At 39.9% G+C, this 12,407-nt stretch overlaps 1 protein-coding gene across 6 annotated transcripts in view; it reads right to left on the bottom strand.

Moving 5' to 3' along the window:
- SMC5 (structural maintenance of chromosomes 5) overlaps window positions 1-8,652 on the bottom strand; it is a 53,337-nt gene extending 44,685 nt beyond the window's left edge. For 4 of the 6 annotated variants that reach the window (XR_007158690.2, XM_048049663.2, XM_048049664.2 and 1 more), the window contains exons 1-5: window positions 8,135-8,652; window positions 6,700-6,841; window positions 4,443-4,495; window positions 2,933-3,095; window positions 1,532-1,666 (exon numbers count right to left, since the gene is read on the bottom strand). Coding sequence is in view for 5 of the 6 variants with exons in the window: in XM_048049663.2 (XP_047905620.1) it covers window positions 1,532-1,666; window positions 2,933-3,095; window positions 4,443-4,495; window positions 6,700-6,841; window positions 8,135-8,271 (630 nt within the window). In the remaining variant the exon portion in view is untranslated. Of the gene's footprint in view, window positions 1-1,531; window positions 1,667-2,932; window positions 3,096-4,442; window positions 4,496-6,699; window positions 6,842-8,134 lie in introns of those variants that run through there. The other 2 variants (XM_048049665.2, XM_048049669.2) reach the window with 2 other exon arrangements.
- Window positions 8,653-12,407: the final 3,755 nt, after the last annotated feature.

Genomic DNA, 12,407 nt, shown 5'->3' with positions numbered 1-12,407 from the left:
GAAAACACTTTTCAGAAATTATCCATACTTGGACCCCTTGCTACAAGATGGACATCGAGGTACTAGAGCGTGTCCAAAGGAGGGCAACAAAGCTGCTAAAGGGTCTACAAGGGTCAACAAGTTTTACAAGGAGCAGCTGAGGGAGTTGGGGTTGTTTAGCGTGCAGAAGAGGAGGCTCAGGGGAAACCTTATCGTGCTCTACAGTTACCTTACAGAAGGCTATAGCAAGGTGGGGGTTGGTCTCTCCTTCTCCTAAGCACCAAGTGGTTTGACAAGAGGAAAAGGCCTTAAGTTGCACCAGGGTAGGTCTAGGTTGGATATTAGGAAAAATTTCTTCGCTGAAAGGGCTGTGAAGCATTGGAACGGGCTGCCCAGGGAAATGGTTGAGTCACCATCCCTGGAGGTCTTCGAAAACCGTGTAGATGTGGTGCTTAGGGACGTGGTTTAATGGTAGATTTGGCAGTGCCAGGTTAAAGGCTGCACCATCTAAAGATGATCTTAGAGGTCTTTTCCAACCTAAATGATTCCATGATTCTACAAATAACTATGCAGAAATTTAACATTACAGAGGACATTTTAGTACAGCAGTAATTACAGAAGTGGTTCTGGTTCTTAATCCAATCAGAAGAGCTGTCCAGCGTTTTCAAGTAACTATATCACACACTTTGCTGTTTAAATTCAGTTTGTTTTCACAGAATCTTAACATGAATAAAACCTTTTAAAATAAATAAAAATAATAATTTCATCCCTACAGTTCATGGACTGATTAATCTAGAAGTTTCTAAACAACCATGACTGATTTTGCTAAATACAAGTTGTAAAAATACTTCTGAAAGGTCTTGTACAGATCTGTAACAGAAATATTAAGGTTGGTATTTGAATGTAGTACGTATGAATGGAAATGCATGCGTTTGCACAAATATAAGAAACAGCAGAACAAAGAATTAAAATGGCCTGCACTGATAACAACAGTCACTGTTCCCAGAACAGTGCTCCCAAGACACCATTGCCAGCAGTAACATCTCTGTAGAGATTACAAAGCCGGCCCACTAGCAAGTTCATAGCACAGGTGAGCGTCAGGGAAAGATCCTGCACGCTAACATAAGGACAAGGTTGCAGCATACTGCTTACAATTATTTTCTTTTCTGTTAGTATGTGGCTATTCCAAACCAGGAAAAAGAAGTAACAGGCAAAAATCTCATCCATAATTTATAGAAAGCAAGGGAACACCTCCTAACAGTTGACAACTCTTAAAGGGCAAAAAAAGATATGTTCAGATAGCAGTTACTGCCAGTGAAGAATCACAGGAAAGTTATGAGGATGTGATAGAAGGCATCTGTTGTACTGTGTCCAGAACACTTGCACCCATGTGTCTTAGTGCTTGCAAGCTGGAGAATGAATGAGATCTGAGAGAAGATATGTGCTACTGGGCAAAATCTACTTACCACAACTTCATAAACAAACAAGTGTGTAAGAACTCACATAAAATTTTATTATGTAAATTCTCTGTCTGTACAATGTGCATGTTTACCTCTAGTTCTCTTTCTTTTTCTCTGAAGTTTTTCAGTTCACAGTGATATTTGTACATTTCTGGAGGACCAATGGATTTTTCAGTGGCTTCAAGCAATTCAACCTTACTCAGTCTTGCAAATTCTCCAACTCTGTCCTATAAAATAAAGGAGTTTTAACAATACAGTTTTAGTTGGAATAGTGTAGGACAGTAATACTGGATTTAAATAGTCTCACAAACATCACCTGACATACCGTTCTTTGATAGTTCTGACATAATTAAGCATAGGACAATCACCTCTGGAAAAGGCAACCCAACTCTCTTTAATATTTGTAAAATTTCATACAAGGTTTCCCTGGAGCTGTTCTGGCATGATTTGAGCTTAAACCTTAGCTCTTGGCTTTTTCAGCAGCTCTTGAGGGTATCTGTTGAGGACAGAGGTTAGTTCATTGTTTCTGAATTGGCTATCATTCTTCTGAATGAACCAGCTCAGTTCAGAGAATTTACTTTTTTCAGCCTTTCTTCATGAATGCACTTCTCCTTGAAGAGGATAATAAATGCATGACTGGCTAGGCTCATGATCCCCATGAGCTGGAAAGGTCTTCAGAAACAACCTACCAACAAATTTGTTTTTAAGGGTGTAACTGTGACCCAACATAGCTATCTGCACAGAAACCCTAACCTTCCCAAGCATGGATTCGGCTATCAAAGCAGCATCTGGCATTAATTAGTCTTCTCCTTCCTTCATGAGCTATTTTCCATCAGGATAATCTTATTTTTTTACAAAATTTAATTCTGTATACCTTTAAGTCCTACCTTACGCTCAAGAAACTGTTTGAGCCACTGGAGTTGATAAGAAGGCTCTAGCAGTAGTCTCTGTTGCAACTACAAGGTAATTTAATAGGGCTACTTCCTGGATCTCAGAGAAAGAAATCCAGATAACTCTTCGCCTTCGCTTGCCAATTACAGGATCTAGTGATGAGGAACTGACTGGATATAACTAAAAAGCACATGCAGACAATGACTGGGGAAGGCAGGGATGCAGGAACCATGGATGCAGGAACCATACCTAAAGGCATAGAGATGGTGCTAGATCTCAAAACCTTATTTATCTAAATTTCCCTACAGATTTGTTGCAGCATTAGTGGCAGGACAGAGAGATAATACTGATAGCATTGCTACCCAAACAACATCAGCAGCTTCCCTTTCAGTCTCAACAGACAGCATGTACAAAACTGTCCAGTTAAGAAACCCTAAAGGCCACAAAGTTCCTTTCTTCTTTCAACATCCCACCAGTATGGCTACATTCCCACACTCATCCTTTGTGTGGTCCCATTAAATTGCTGAAATGACGCAGGATTTGGAAATAAACTACAAAACCCTCTCACTGAAACTGCAATACCTCTCAAAATTCTTTCATACCTGAGGAAGAAACTGGCACAAATTGTCCACCTGGATGTTTAAGGCTGCGATCTGTTCCTCTACTGTTTTCAGAGTTGCTGGTTTTCTGTTGATAAACCATGCTGATGTGTTGTTCACCACTTGAATTTCACGTGTGATAATGATATTGTCAGGTGTCTTAGACCTGATTAACAAAAAAAGTATTTACGTTTTTTGAGAGCATACAAGGGTCACCAGATGTCAGAATAAATTCGTTACCATGTTAAAAACTTATTTGATACTTAAATATTTAAAAACTGAACAGCAGAGACAGATTCACATTGTTTCACATAATGTACAATATTTTAATGATGAATGAACCCCACCATGTCTCCTGTGCAACACTGATAACATCACAAATATCTGCAAATCTTAACTCAGAGGTAGCTATTTATATATATATGCTATATTCTTGCTGAATGCATGAATCATTTAAAAGTTGTTACACATGAAGGAGTTTATATATAAAAGTATTTTTAATTTGAAAGAGTAAGCTTTAAACTTGGTATGCAGGAGCTGTACCAGCAACAAGTTCTTAAAGTTAAAAATATTCATGTACAGAACTCAATAAGAACTCAATCAGTAAGCTGTGTATACATATTCCACCTGAAAATACGAACAACATCATACTGAGTGAAAAATAATAATTTCTTTTTCTGCTTTTAAAGAACAGTAAAAACACATCAATTGCCCACAATTTACTTTATATACAATTTGATCAAGGTGGCCAACTTTTATACAAATTAAGGATCTAAATCATTTTATTAGCTCTACATTCTATCTAGTTTAGGCACAGATCAGGTTAAGGCTTATCAAGACAACCTGTGCTATGGCACTGCTATCGCAGTTTCAAGTTAAGATCTCTACCCAAAAGCAGCTACTGAGGAACTCTGTAAGGATAGTTTCTCTTTAGTTTAGCACTAAATACTGGAACCATGTAGTATTAACCCTGTAACCGTAAAATAAATGCAAATTACTAACCTAATTTTACAGACTAACTCCAAATGGTATTTCAGTTTCTCTGTCTTGTATAAGCTTACCTAGAAGACTTTATTACCCAGAGTTAGTCAGATCTACATTTTTTTTCCCTTCAGTAACATTTGCAGTAAGAAAGCAGAGGAACCCCTCACGTCAGGGGTATCAGTACAAGAAAGCAAAGACAGAACTTTTTTTTTTAGTTTAGACTCTGACTTTTTTTTTTTTATCCTTTTTAAATATACACAATCTTTTTCCATGTATTCTTTTTGCACCAAGACAAGGTAAAACACTTCAGAAAGTGAAATCAGTGATTTCAGTGATTTTGAGTGATTTTTTAAAAACTTAAAATTGTGAAGTTCTGGGGAAACAACAACAACGAAGAAAAAACAGATCAGCAGCTTAAAGAAAGATCTCTGTACACTCCGTACAGATTTTGTTCTACAGTTTTGTGAGCAACTGTGTGGGGAAATAATCCAATTAAAAATGAATAAGAAGATATAATTTTACTACTTACAGTTCAATTTCTACCACACCTTTCAGGCACCCCTGCTTTACAAAAAGACTAACCTACAAAATGAATTACAGAAATTATTATTGCAAAATAACTCTGTATTAAGATGTCATCTCTTACAAAAATACATATTTGTATTATAGAGTTGCAGTAATTGTGTATTTTATTGAAAACTGACAACAACAAAATATTATTTTATCTGTCTACTATCCCGCAATAAAGGAAGATGGTATTAACTCCCTCATTAACTAGCAGCATTAGAACTTCCTCCACAGATTAACAGTTCCTCATCAATTTTACCTTAAAAGTTCGTACTCATTGGATAATAGTATATTAGCATGAAAATACCATCCAGGCAATTTCCATACTTAAGATTTTCTCAAGACAGAGCTGTAATCACAGAATATGTAGTGATCATTTAGGTAACCAGATTTACAGCTCCAAAGAACTACCGAAATATGTTCCACCTAATCAGAATATCCATGGAAATAAAAGCAAAAGCTTAAAAAAAAAAAAGAGACTACACAAATACACTTCCTCGTATAATAACACTATATAATCTTTTGGGAACAAAAAACAATAGATGCAATGAAAAAAAACTATTGGCACAACCCAAAATCATTTAAGTCATTACATTAAGTCATTAATGGCTGCATGCCCCTATAAAAACTCTGTCACATCAAGAATATGTTATTTCTGTGGCTAGCATTTTCCTACGCAGCATCTAGTCTACTCCAGGTTCTTGTACAATTCAGGTGTTTCCATTTAATAATTCAGCCAAAACAGTGTAGTTAAGGAGTAGTTAAGGAGTAGTTAAGGAGTAGTTAAGGAGTAGTTAAGGAGTAGTTAAGGAGTAGTTAAGGAGTAGTTAAGGAGTAGTTAAGGAGTAGTTAAGGAGTAGTTAAGGAGTAGTTAAGGAGTAGTTAAGGAGTAGTTAAGGAGTAGTTAAGGAGTAGTTAAGGAGTAGTTAAGGAGTAGTTAAGGAGTAGTTAAGGAGTAGTTAAGGAGTAGTTAAGGAGTAGTTAAGGAGTAGTTAAGGAGTAGTTAAGGAGTAGTTAAGGAGTAGTTAAGGAGTAGTTAAGGAGTAGTTAAGGAGTAGTTAAGGAGTAGTTAAGGAGTAGTTAAGGAGTAGTTAAGGAGTAGTTAAGGAGTAGTTAAGGAGTAGTTAAGGAGTAGTTAAGGAGTAGTTAAGGAGTAGTTAAGGAGTAGTTAAGGAGTAGTTAAGGAGTAGTTAAGGAGTAGTTAAGGAGTAGTTAAGGAGTAGTTAAGGAGTAGTTAAGGAGTAGTTAAGGAGTAGTTAAGGAGTAGTTAAGGAGTAGTTAAGGAGTAGTTAAGGAGTAGTTAAGGAGTAGTTAAGGAGTAGTTAAGGAGTAGTTAAGGAGTAGTTAAGGAGTAGTTAAGGAGTAGTTAAGGAGTAGTTAAGGAGTAGTTAAGGAGTAGTTAAGGAGTAGTTAAGGAGTAGTTAAGGAGTAGTTAAGGAGTAGTTAAGGAGTAGTTAAGGAGTAGTTAAGGAGTAGTTAAGGAGTAGTTAAGGAGTAGTTAAGGAGTAGTTAAGGAGTAGTTAAGGAGTAGTTAAGGAGTAGTTAAGGAGTAGTTAAGGAGTAGTTAAGGAGTAGTTAAGGAGTAGTTAAGGAGTAGTTAAGGAGTAGTTAAGGAGTAGTTAAGGAGTAGTTAAGGAGTAGTTAAGGAGTAGTTAAGGAGTAGTTAAGGAGTAGTTAAGGAGTAGTTAAGGAGTAGTTAAGGAGTAGTTAAGGAGTAGTTAAGGAGTAGTTAAGGAGTAGTTAAGGAGTAGTTAAGGAGTAGTTAAGGAGTAGTTAAGGAGTAGTTAAGGAGTAGTTAAGGAGTAGTTAAGGAGTAGTTAAGGAGTAGTTAAGGAGTAGTTAAGGAGTAGTTAAGGAGTAGTTAAGGAGTAGTTAAGGAGTAGTTAAGGAGTAGTTAAGGAGTAGTTAAGGAGTAGTTAAGGAGTAGTTAAGGAGTAGTTAAGGAGTAGTTAAGGAGTAGTTAAGGAGTAGTTAAGGAGTAGTTAAGGAGTAGTTAAGGAGTAGTTAAGGAGTAGTTAAGGAGTAGTTAAGGAGTAGTTAAGTATGGCCACCACTTTGACAAAAGCCTTTGTCCCTGAAGCAGGCTATTCTACAATTCCCACACCTTATATTCTTACAAAAGAAAGCAAATCAAGAAAAACTTCATCCATCCCTCCCCCTGGACAAGGCTCTCAATAAAATTCACATTAAACATGAGAATTAAGGAAGTTTATAGTCACCTTGTCAGCTCGCCCTATGAAGGAAGGTTTTCCAGCCAGTCCCAGACAGATGGCACAAACAATGCTTGACTTTCCTGTTCCATTAGCACCTACAATCATGTTCAAGTTGGGGCCTGGATGTACTTCACAGATGTCGTAAGTTCTGGAAAACACAGTATTTTCTTGAACACCATACACAGTAAGTCACCTCAAAACCACTTTTTGACTATACTAAATATGACAGATTATGATTTTATCAAATCTAGACTCATTCCTCAACCATTACCATCAACCATTAAACCTCGAGAGTGAAAACTGGCACTCCATTAAAACACTTGGGAATAAGTTCCTACCTGCCAGAGCATTTACAACAGCATTCTTCACAGCAAATGGTTATAAAGAATGAAATCCAGACAAACATACAAAAAGAAAAAAGACAATTCCTATTGACTTTGCTAGGGCTCCATATTGTCTGACATTAAAACCAACCACACACAAACAAAAGAGACCACAGTGAGTCCAGTCAAGCCTGTCGAATTTGATGCCAGTTGCCGCCTGCACTGCAGTCAAAGGAGATTCAAGTCGAAACCATATGATGCAAAGAGGTTTTGAGCTCTGCAAGAAGCCTGTGGATTCCGTGGTACCTCGTATCGATAGGCTGGACATCGCGCACTAGCGTGTTACTTACAAGAACCTGAGACGTCAGCCGGGAATCAGTGATTTATACTTTTTAACCCGTATCAGACACTAGCTTTCAGCATGTGCATACAGCACGCTTAGTAATAGCAAGCGCAGAAGAAATACCAAGGCCTAGCATGTAAATTCAGGCAAACTAATAACATTGGCATAACCCGAAACACCGTATGTTTATAATAAACCCCACTGTTCGTTGTTTTGTCCACACACTGCACCATGCAGAGAGGGAGTTGGTGGGCACTAACACCAAAAAAATAAGTCTTAACAATAGGACAAATCGTGTGCTACTGGAGAAGAACGTATTTGAGTGCCTAATCCTGAGACTTAAAACAAAGGTGTTTTAGGTTCGTTGGCGCGGGATTTATGCTAACCAAAGCTGCCCGCTGCCTGCAAGGCTGACGAGAACCTCTCAGCACACTAGCCGCAAGAAAACGAACTGAAAGCTTCTACCGGTAGCACAACAGCTCCCCCCCAAAAAATATACATATATTAAATATATACACATGTATTATATATATATATACTATATATCGCCAAGGGGCGAGGAGAGCCCAAAGCCCAGGCAGCGGGCCGGGATCAAGGCGCCGCCTTCCCAGACGCGGAGCCTCCCGCCACCGTCCCCTCACGGCTCAACGGCCGGCCCAACGGCCCCCCCGCAGCCGCTAACCGCCGCGGGAGGCGGTGAACCCTCCGCCCCCGACCTCTGTCGCCGCTCTGTCGCGACAGCCGGGCGGGCGGCGCGCGCCCGGCGCCCACTCACAGGAAGTTCTCCATTAAGATCCTGACGATGGAGCCCTCCATGAAGCGGGACCGCTGCCTGGCGGCCCGCGGCGTTCCGGCGGAGCCCAGCTGCGAGGCGCCCGCGTCCCAGCCCGCGCGCACCGCCACCGCCGCCATCTTGGGACGCGGCCCCGCGCGCCGCGCGTCCCTTGTCGGGCAGGGAACGGGAGCCGGGACTGTCGCCCTGGGGCAACGGGAGCGCTCATTGGCGGGGTAAGCCGCCGCGAGGCCTCTTATTGGTCCGCAGCGCGCCGGGTTGGTGCCTATTGGCTGGGAGGGAACGGGGCGGTACAAGGGGGGCCCTTCCCTGAGTGCTTTCGCATTCAGAGGGGAGGAGGCGGGGCGATGGTAAGCCCCGCCCACCCGCGCTGCCCGCGCTTTCCCGCCGCGCGCCCGCAAGATGGCGGCACAGCCGGAGGGCCGAGGGGCAGCCTCAGCTCGGGGGGGGGCCGGTGGGCTTTGGCAGGCAGCAGGGTGGCCGCTCAGCGCCGCTGGAGGGCGGAGACAAAATAAAATAAAAAATAAAAAATAAAATAAATAAAATAAAATAAAAAATAAAATAAAAAATAAATAAAAATTAAAAATTAAAAAATATAAAAATAAAAATAAAATAAAAACTAAAATAAAATAAAAAACTAAAATAAAATAAATAAAATAAAAATAATATTTTATTTTTTATAATAAAATAAAAATAAAAATAATTAAAAATATAAAAATAAAAAATAAAAAAAATAAAAGTAAAAAATGAAATGAAAATTTAAAAAAATAAATAAAAATAAAAATAAAAATAAAATAAAAATAAAATAAAACTTGTGCTCATGTGGAACTGGGCAGACAAATCAGAGCACCGATACACGGGTTGTCAGTGAAGCTGACCTGCCTAGGATGAGGGGGAGCGACTTGGCAACCCGCAGGACTCTCCGTCAGGTTCATATCCAGAAGGGCCGGTGTACAAGCACAACGAACAGCAGCACACGCTAGTAATATGCCATGTGGCTGGGGAAGGACAACAAAATTGAGAATATTTCTGTGCCATTCATAAGATTTGTGATAATCAATAGCTTTGTGATTCTGTGTAACAGTGTAAAAAGAGTTGTAAACCTGTAACACTGTTATATTTCCTTATTATATTATTTGTTGATTTATTAATTTCTGGTAATGTTCTGTATAATAAATACTGCCTCTTAAATCAGTTACGTCTTGAGCTCGCAGTCTAGCGGGGTAGAGTTGGACCCAGGAATGAGCAGTTAAGGCTGAAAGAGAAGGAGGCATAAGAATAAAGAACAATTTCAGCATAACTCCTGTCAGATTCTGCTGAAGAGATCTGCTTTTCCCAAAGTTTGTCACGGAGCATTTTCAAGGGTCTGATGAGCGTGGATGCTAGTAAGAGCTAGAAAAAAAGAGACTCTGAAGGCCACAAGGTAGACAGTGCTCGGGGCTAAGAGTTCTTGAAAGAACAGAGGGAAGATTTAAGGGCCAATACAGAACGTCAGAGCAGTGAGCTGGAACACAGTACTCAGTGGTGAGAAGTATATGCAGTTAGCTAGCAATGAGAGCAAAATGCTGATGATATTCACAAAGATCATGTGCAAGCTGGAAAAAAAAGGGCATTGGGTGGGTGGGAGTGGCGCAGGAGATGGACAGGAAAAGGGCAGAGAAAACATGCAGGGATATGGGGATAAAAGAGCAAGGAGATGAATACAGACCAGAGTGACATAAAGGAATATTTAAGGTTTCTTCATTCATTCCTAAGTAACTAAGAAACTTGGAATAACAAACTGATGGTTTCTTGCTTTGCTTTGTTTTGTTTTGTTTTTCCAAAGGAAATGTTAAGATTAAGTAAAATTTACATCTCATGTCTAGTGTTTGTCTGAGGGAGGATGAGACTGTTTCAAAGTGTGAAGGGTAGAAGATTCTGACAGTGTGCCATGTTGCATGAAAAGTGTGCTGTCCTTTGTCCTTAGCATTTTACCCTACATGGTAGTCCTTTTGGAGCAGTGGGTCTCTTGAGTGCTGGTACTCACACTTATGAGCTGTGTTCAGATCTAGACTGATAAAATACCAGGTCTTTTAGTGCTTAGCTTGAGCTGTCCAACTGAAGCTTCATGACTGCAAGCTTGGATTTACGTTAGGTTTATGTTGATGTGATAAAATATTCGTCCAGAGTACAGTTTTGTATATGTTGGTATAAAGCTAGAATAACAGTGATATTTTATGTTGTTATTCTGGATTTCTATTGGTGCAACTGAGATGAGAATTTGGTTCTCTTTTCAGAAGGATAATCGCAAAATGTCAACTAATGGAAAATATTTAAAGAATAAAAAGAGTATTAAACACGAGGACATTAAAAGGCCTTTTCCTCTGCTCTCAAGTTCAGTTCCACAGCAGCACAAAGCTATGTTTAGAGCAAATATGAGCCTTTTAGTGTCTGAGGTGTTATAGTTGCTTTTGAAGGCTTTCTTTTCATAGTTGTTCTATGGACTGTGCCATCACTGTGCTCAAAGCAATTACTTGTAGGTTCTCCAATCACTTTTGAAGAAATTTTCAGACAGTGAATAGGCCTAGTGCAGAACAGACTCAGAACTGCTCTTTGCCATGCTGTGATCCCTGTACAGCTACTGCCACAGTGAGAGGGGAACAAACAGCACACAAAAACATGGATCCTGGGCAGAAATTAGGAGCACAGGGAGTTTCCTAATTGAGAGGAGCTGATGGAATGTTTTTTATATCACCATAAAACCGAAGTTTGCCAGTAGAGAAAATTTAGTACATCTTTCCTGTTTGTCAGGTGCTTTACAACCCTTCTTTTCAAGGGAGTAGTCTGAGAATTTGCTATTCTATGGACTGATATTCACTAGGCACTAAAGTAATTCAAAGCCACCTTTCAAATCCTCCCTCTGTCCTTCAGTTTTTACAGAAGCAGAAGTGAGTGGAAAGGTGCTGTTGTTCCCTAGTGGAGGAATTTTTAGAGTTTTTATTTGCAGTCAGGATAGTGCTTCACACCTCAGGGATAAATGTTACCCTCAGTGATACCAACAAAATCATCGTACCAGTGAGGTTCCTAGAGAACTACTATGAGCAGAATAGAGTAATTTGCTTATGTTCTTGTCCATATCAGTCTAAATCTGATTACTTTGGTGGAATGAAGCCAAGCTGCATAATGTTGTTAGAGATAGGAGTACAATGGCTATATCTTGTGCTTCATTTCAGTTATAGAGAAGTCCCACCAAATGTATGGAGAAGCACCAAGCATGGTGGTTTTAACCACTTAATTTTCACCTGTTTTCTGTTTAAATAATTTGATCTGCATTTGGTTTATACCAAAATGTAAGCTTTACAGAACAACTGTAAAACTGTATTAACCCTTAGGAAAGAGCCCATTGATGCTGGTTGATTTTTTTTTCAAACTATAATAGCAAGAATGATGTTTGGTAACCAGCAGGTAGCTAGGATAGGCAGTTAACATGTCAGTTCCTTGGGGCTCTTTCTCAGTCTCTAGGAAATAATAAACTGCCTATGTCAGTCAATAAGTAAACATAGATGTTATTACTGAATGTATTTAATTGAACAACCTCTTTAATTGTTTGTGCCACCAAAATGAAAAACCTAACAGTGATGCAAAGGGTTAGATCTTTGTTTTTTTCTAAATGTACAGCTGAATGTAACAGGGTGAAGCCAATATAAAGCATTCATAGAATCATTAAGGTTGGAAAAGACCTCAAAGATCATCTGGTCCAACCGTCCCCCTACCACCAATGTCACGCACTAAACCATATCCCTAAGCACCATGTCCAACTTTTCCTTAAACACCCCCAGGTACGGTGACACCACCACCTCTCCGAGCAACCTGTTCCAATGCCTGACTGCTCTTTCTGAAAAGAAATATCTCCTAATTTCCAACCTAAGCCTCCCGTGATGCAACATGAGGTCATTCCCTCTAGTCTTATTACTAGTTACCTGTGAGAAGAGGCTGATAACCATCTCCCCTCACCTTCCTTTCAGGTAGCTGTAGAGAGCAATAAGGTCTCCCCTGAGCCTCCTCTTCTCCAGACCAAACAACCCCAGTTCCCTCAGCTGCTCCTCACAGGACTTGTGCTTCAGACCCTTCACCAGCTTCGTAGCCCTTCTCTGGACACGCTCCAGGGCCTCAATGTCCTTCTTGTAGTGAGGGGCCCAAAACTGAACACAGTACTCGAGGTGCGGCCTCACCAGAGCAGAGCACAGGGGAAAATCACCTCCCAAGTCCTGCTGGC

Source organism: Anser cygnoides, chromosome Z, assembly GCF_040182565.1.
Source record: "Anser cygnoides isolate HZ-2024a breed goose chromosome Z, Taihu_goose_T2T_genome, whole genome shotgun sequence".
Lineage (NCBI taxonomy): Eukaryota > Metazoa > Chordata > Aves > Anseriformes > Anatidae > Anser > Anser cygnoides.
The sequence above is the reverse complement of the archived record's forward strand: the minus strand, read 5'-3'. Positions and strand labels throughout refer to the sequence as shown.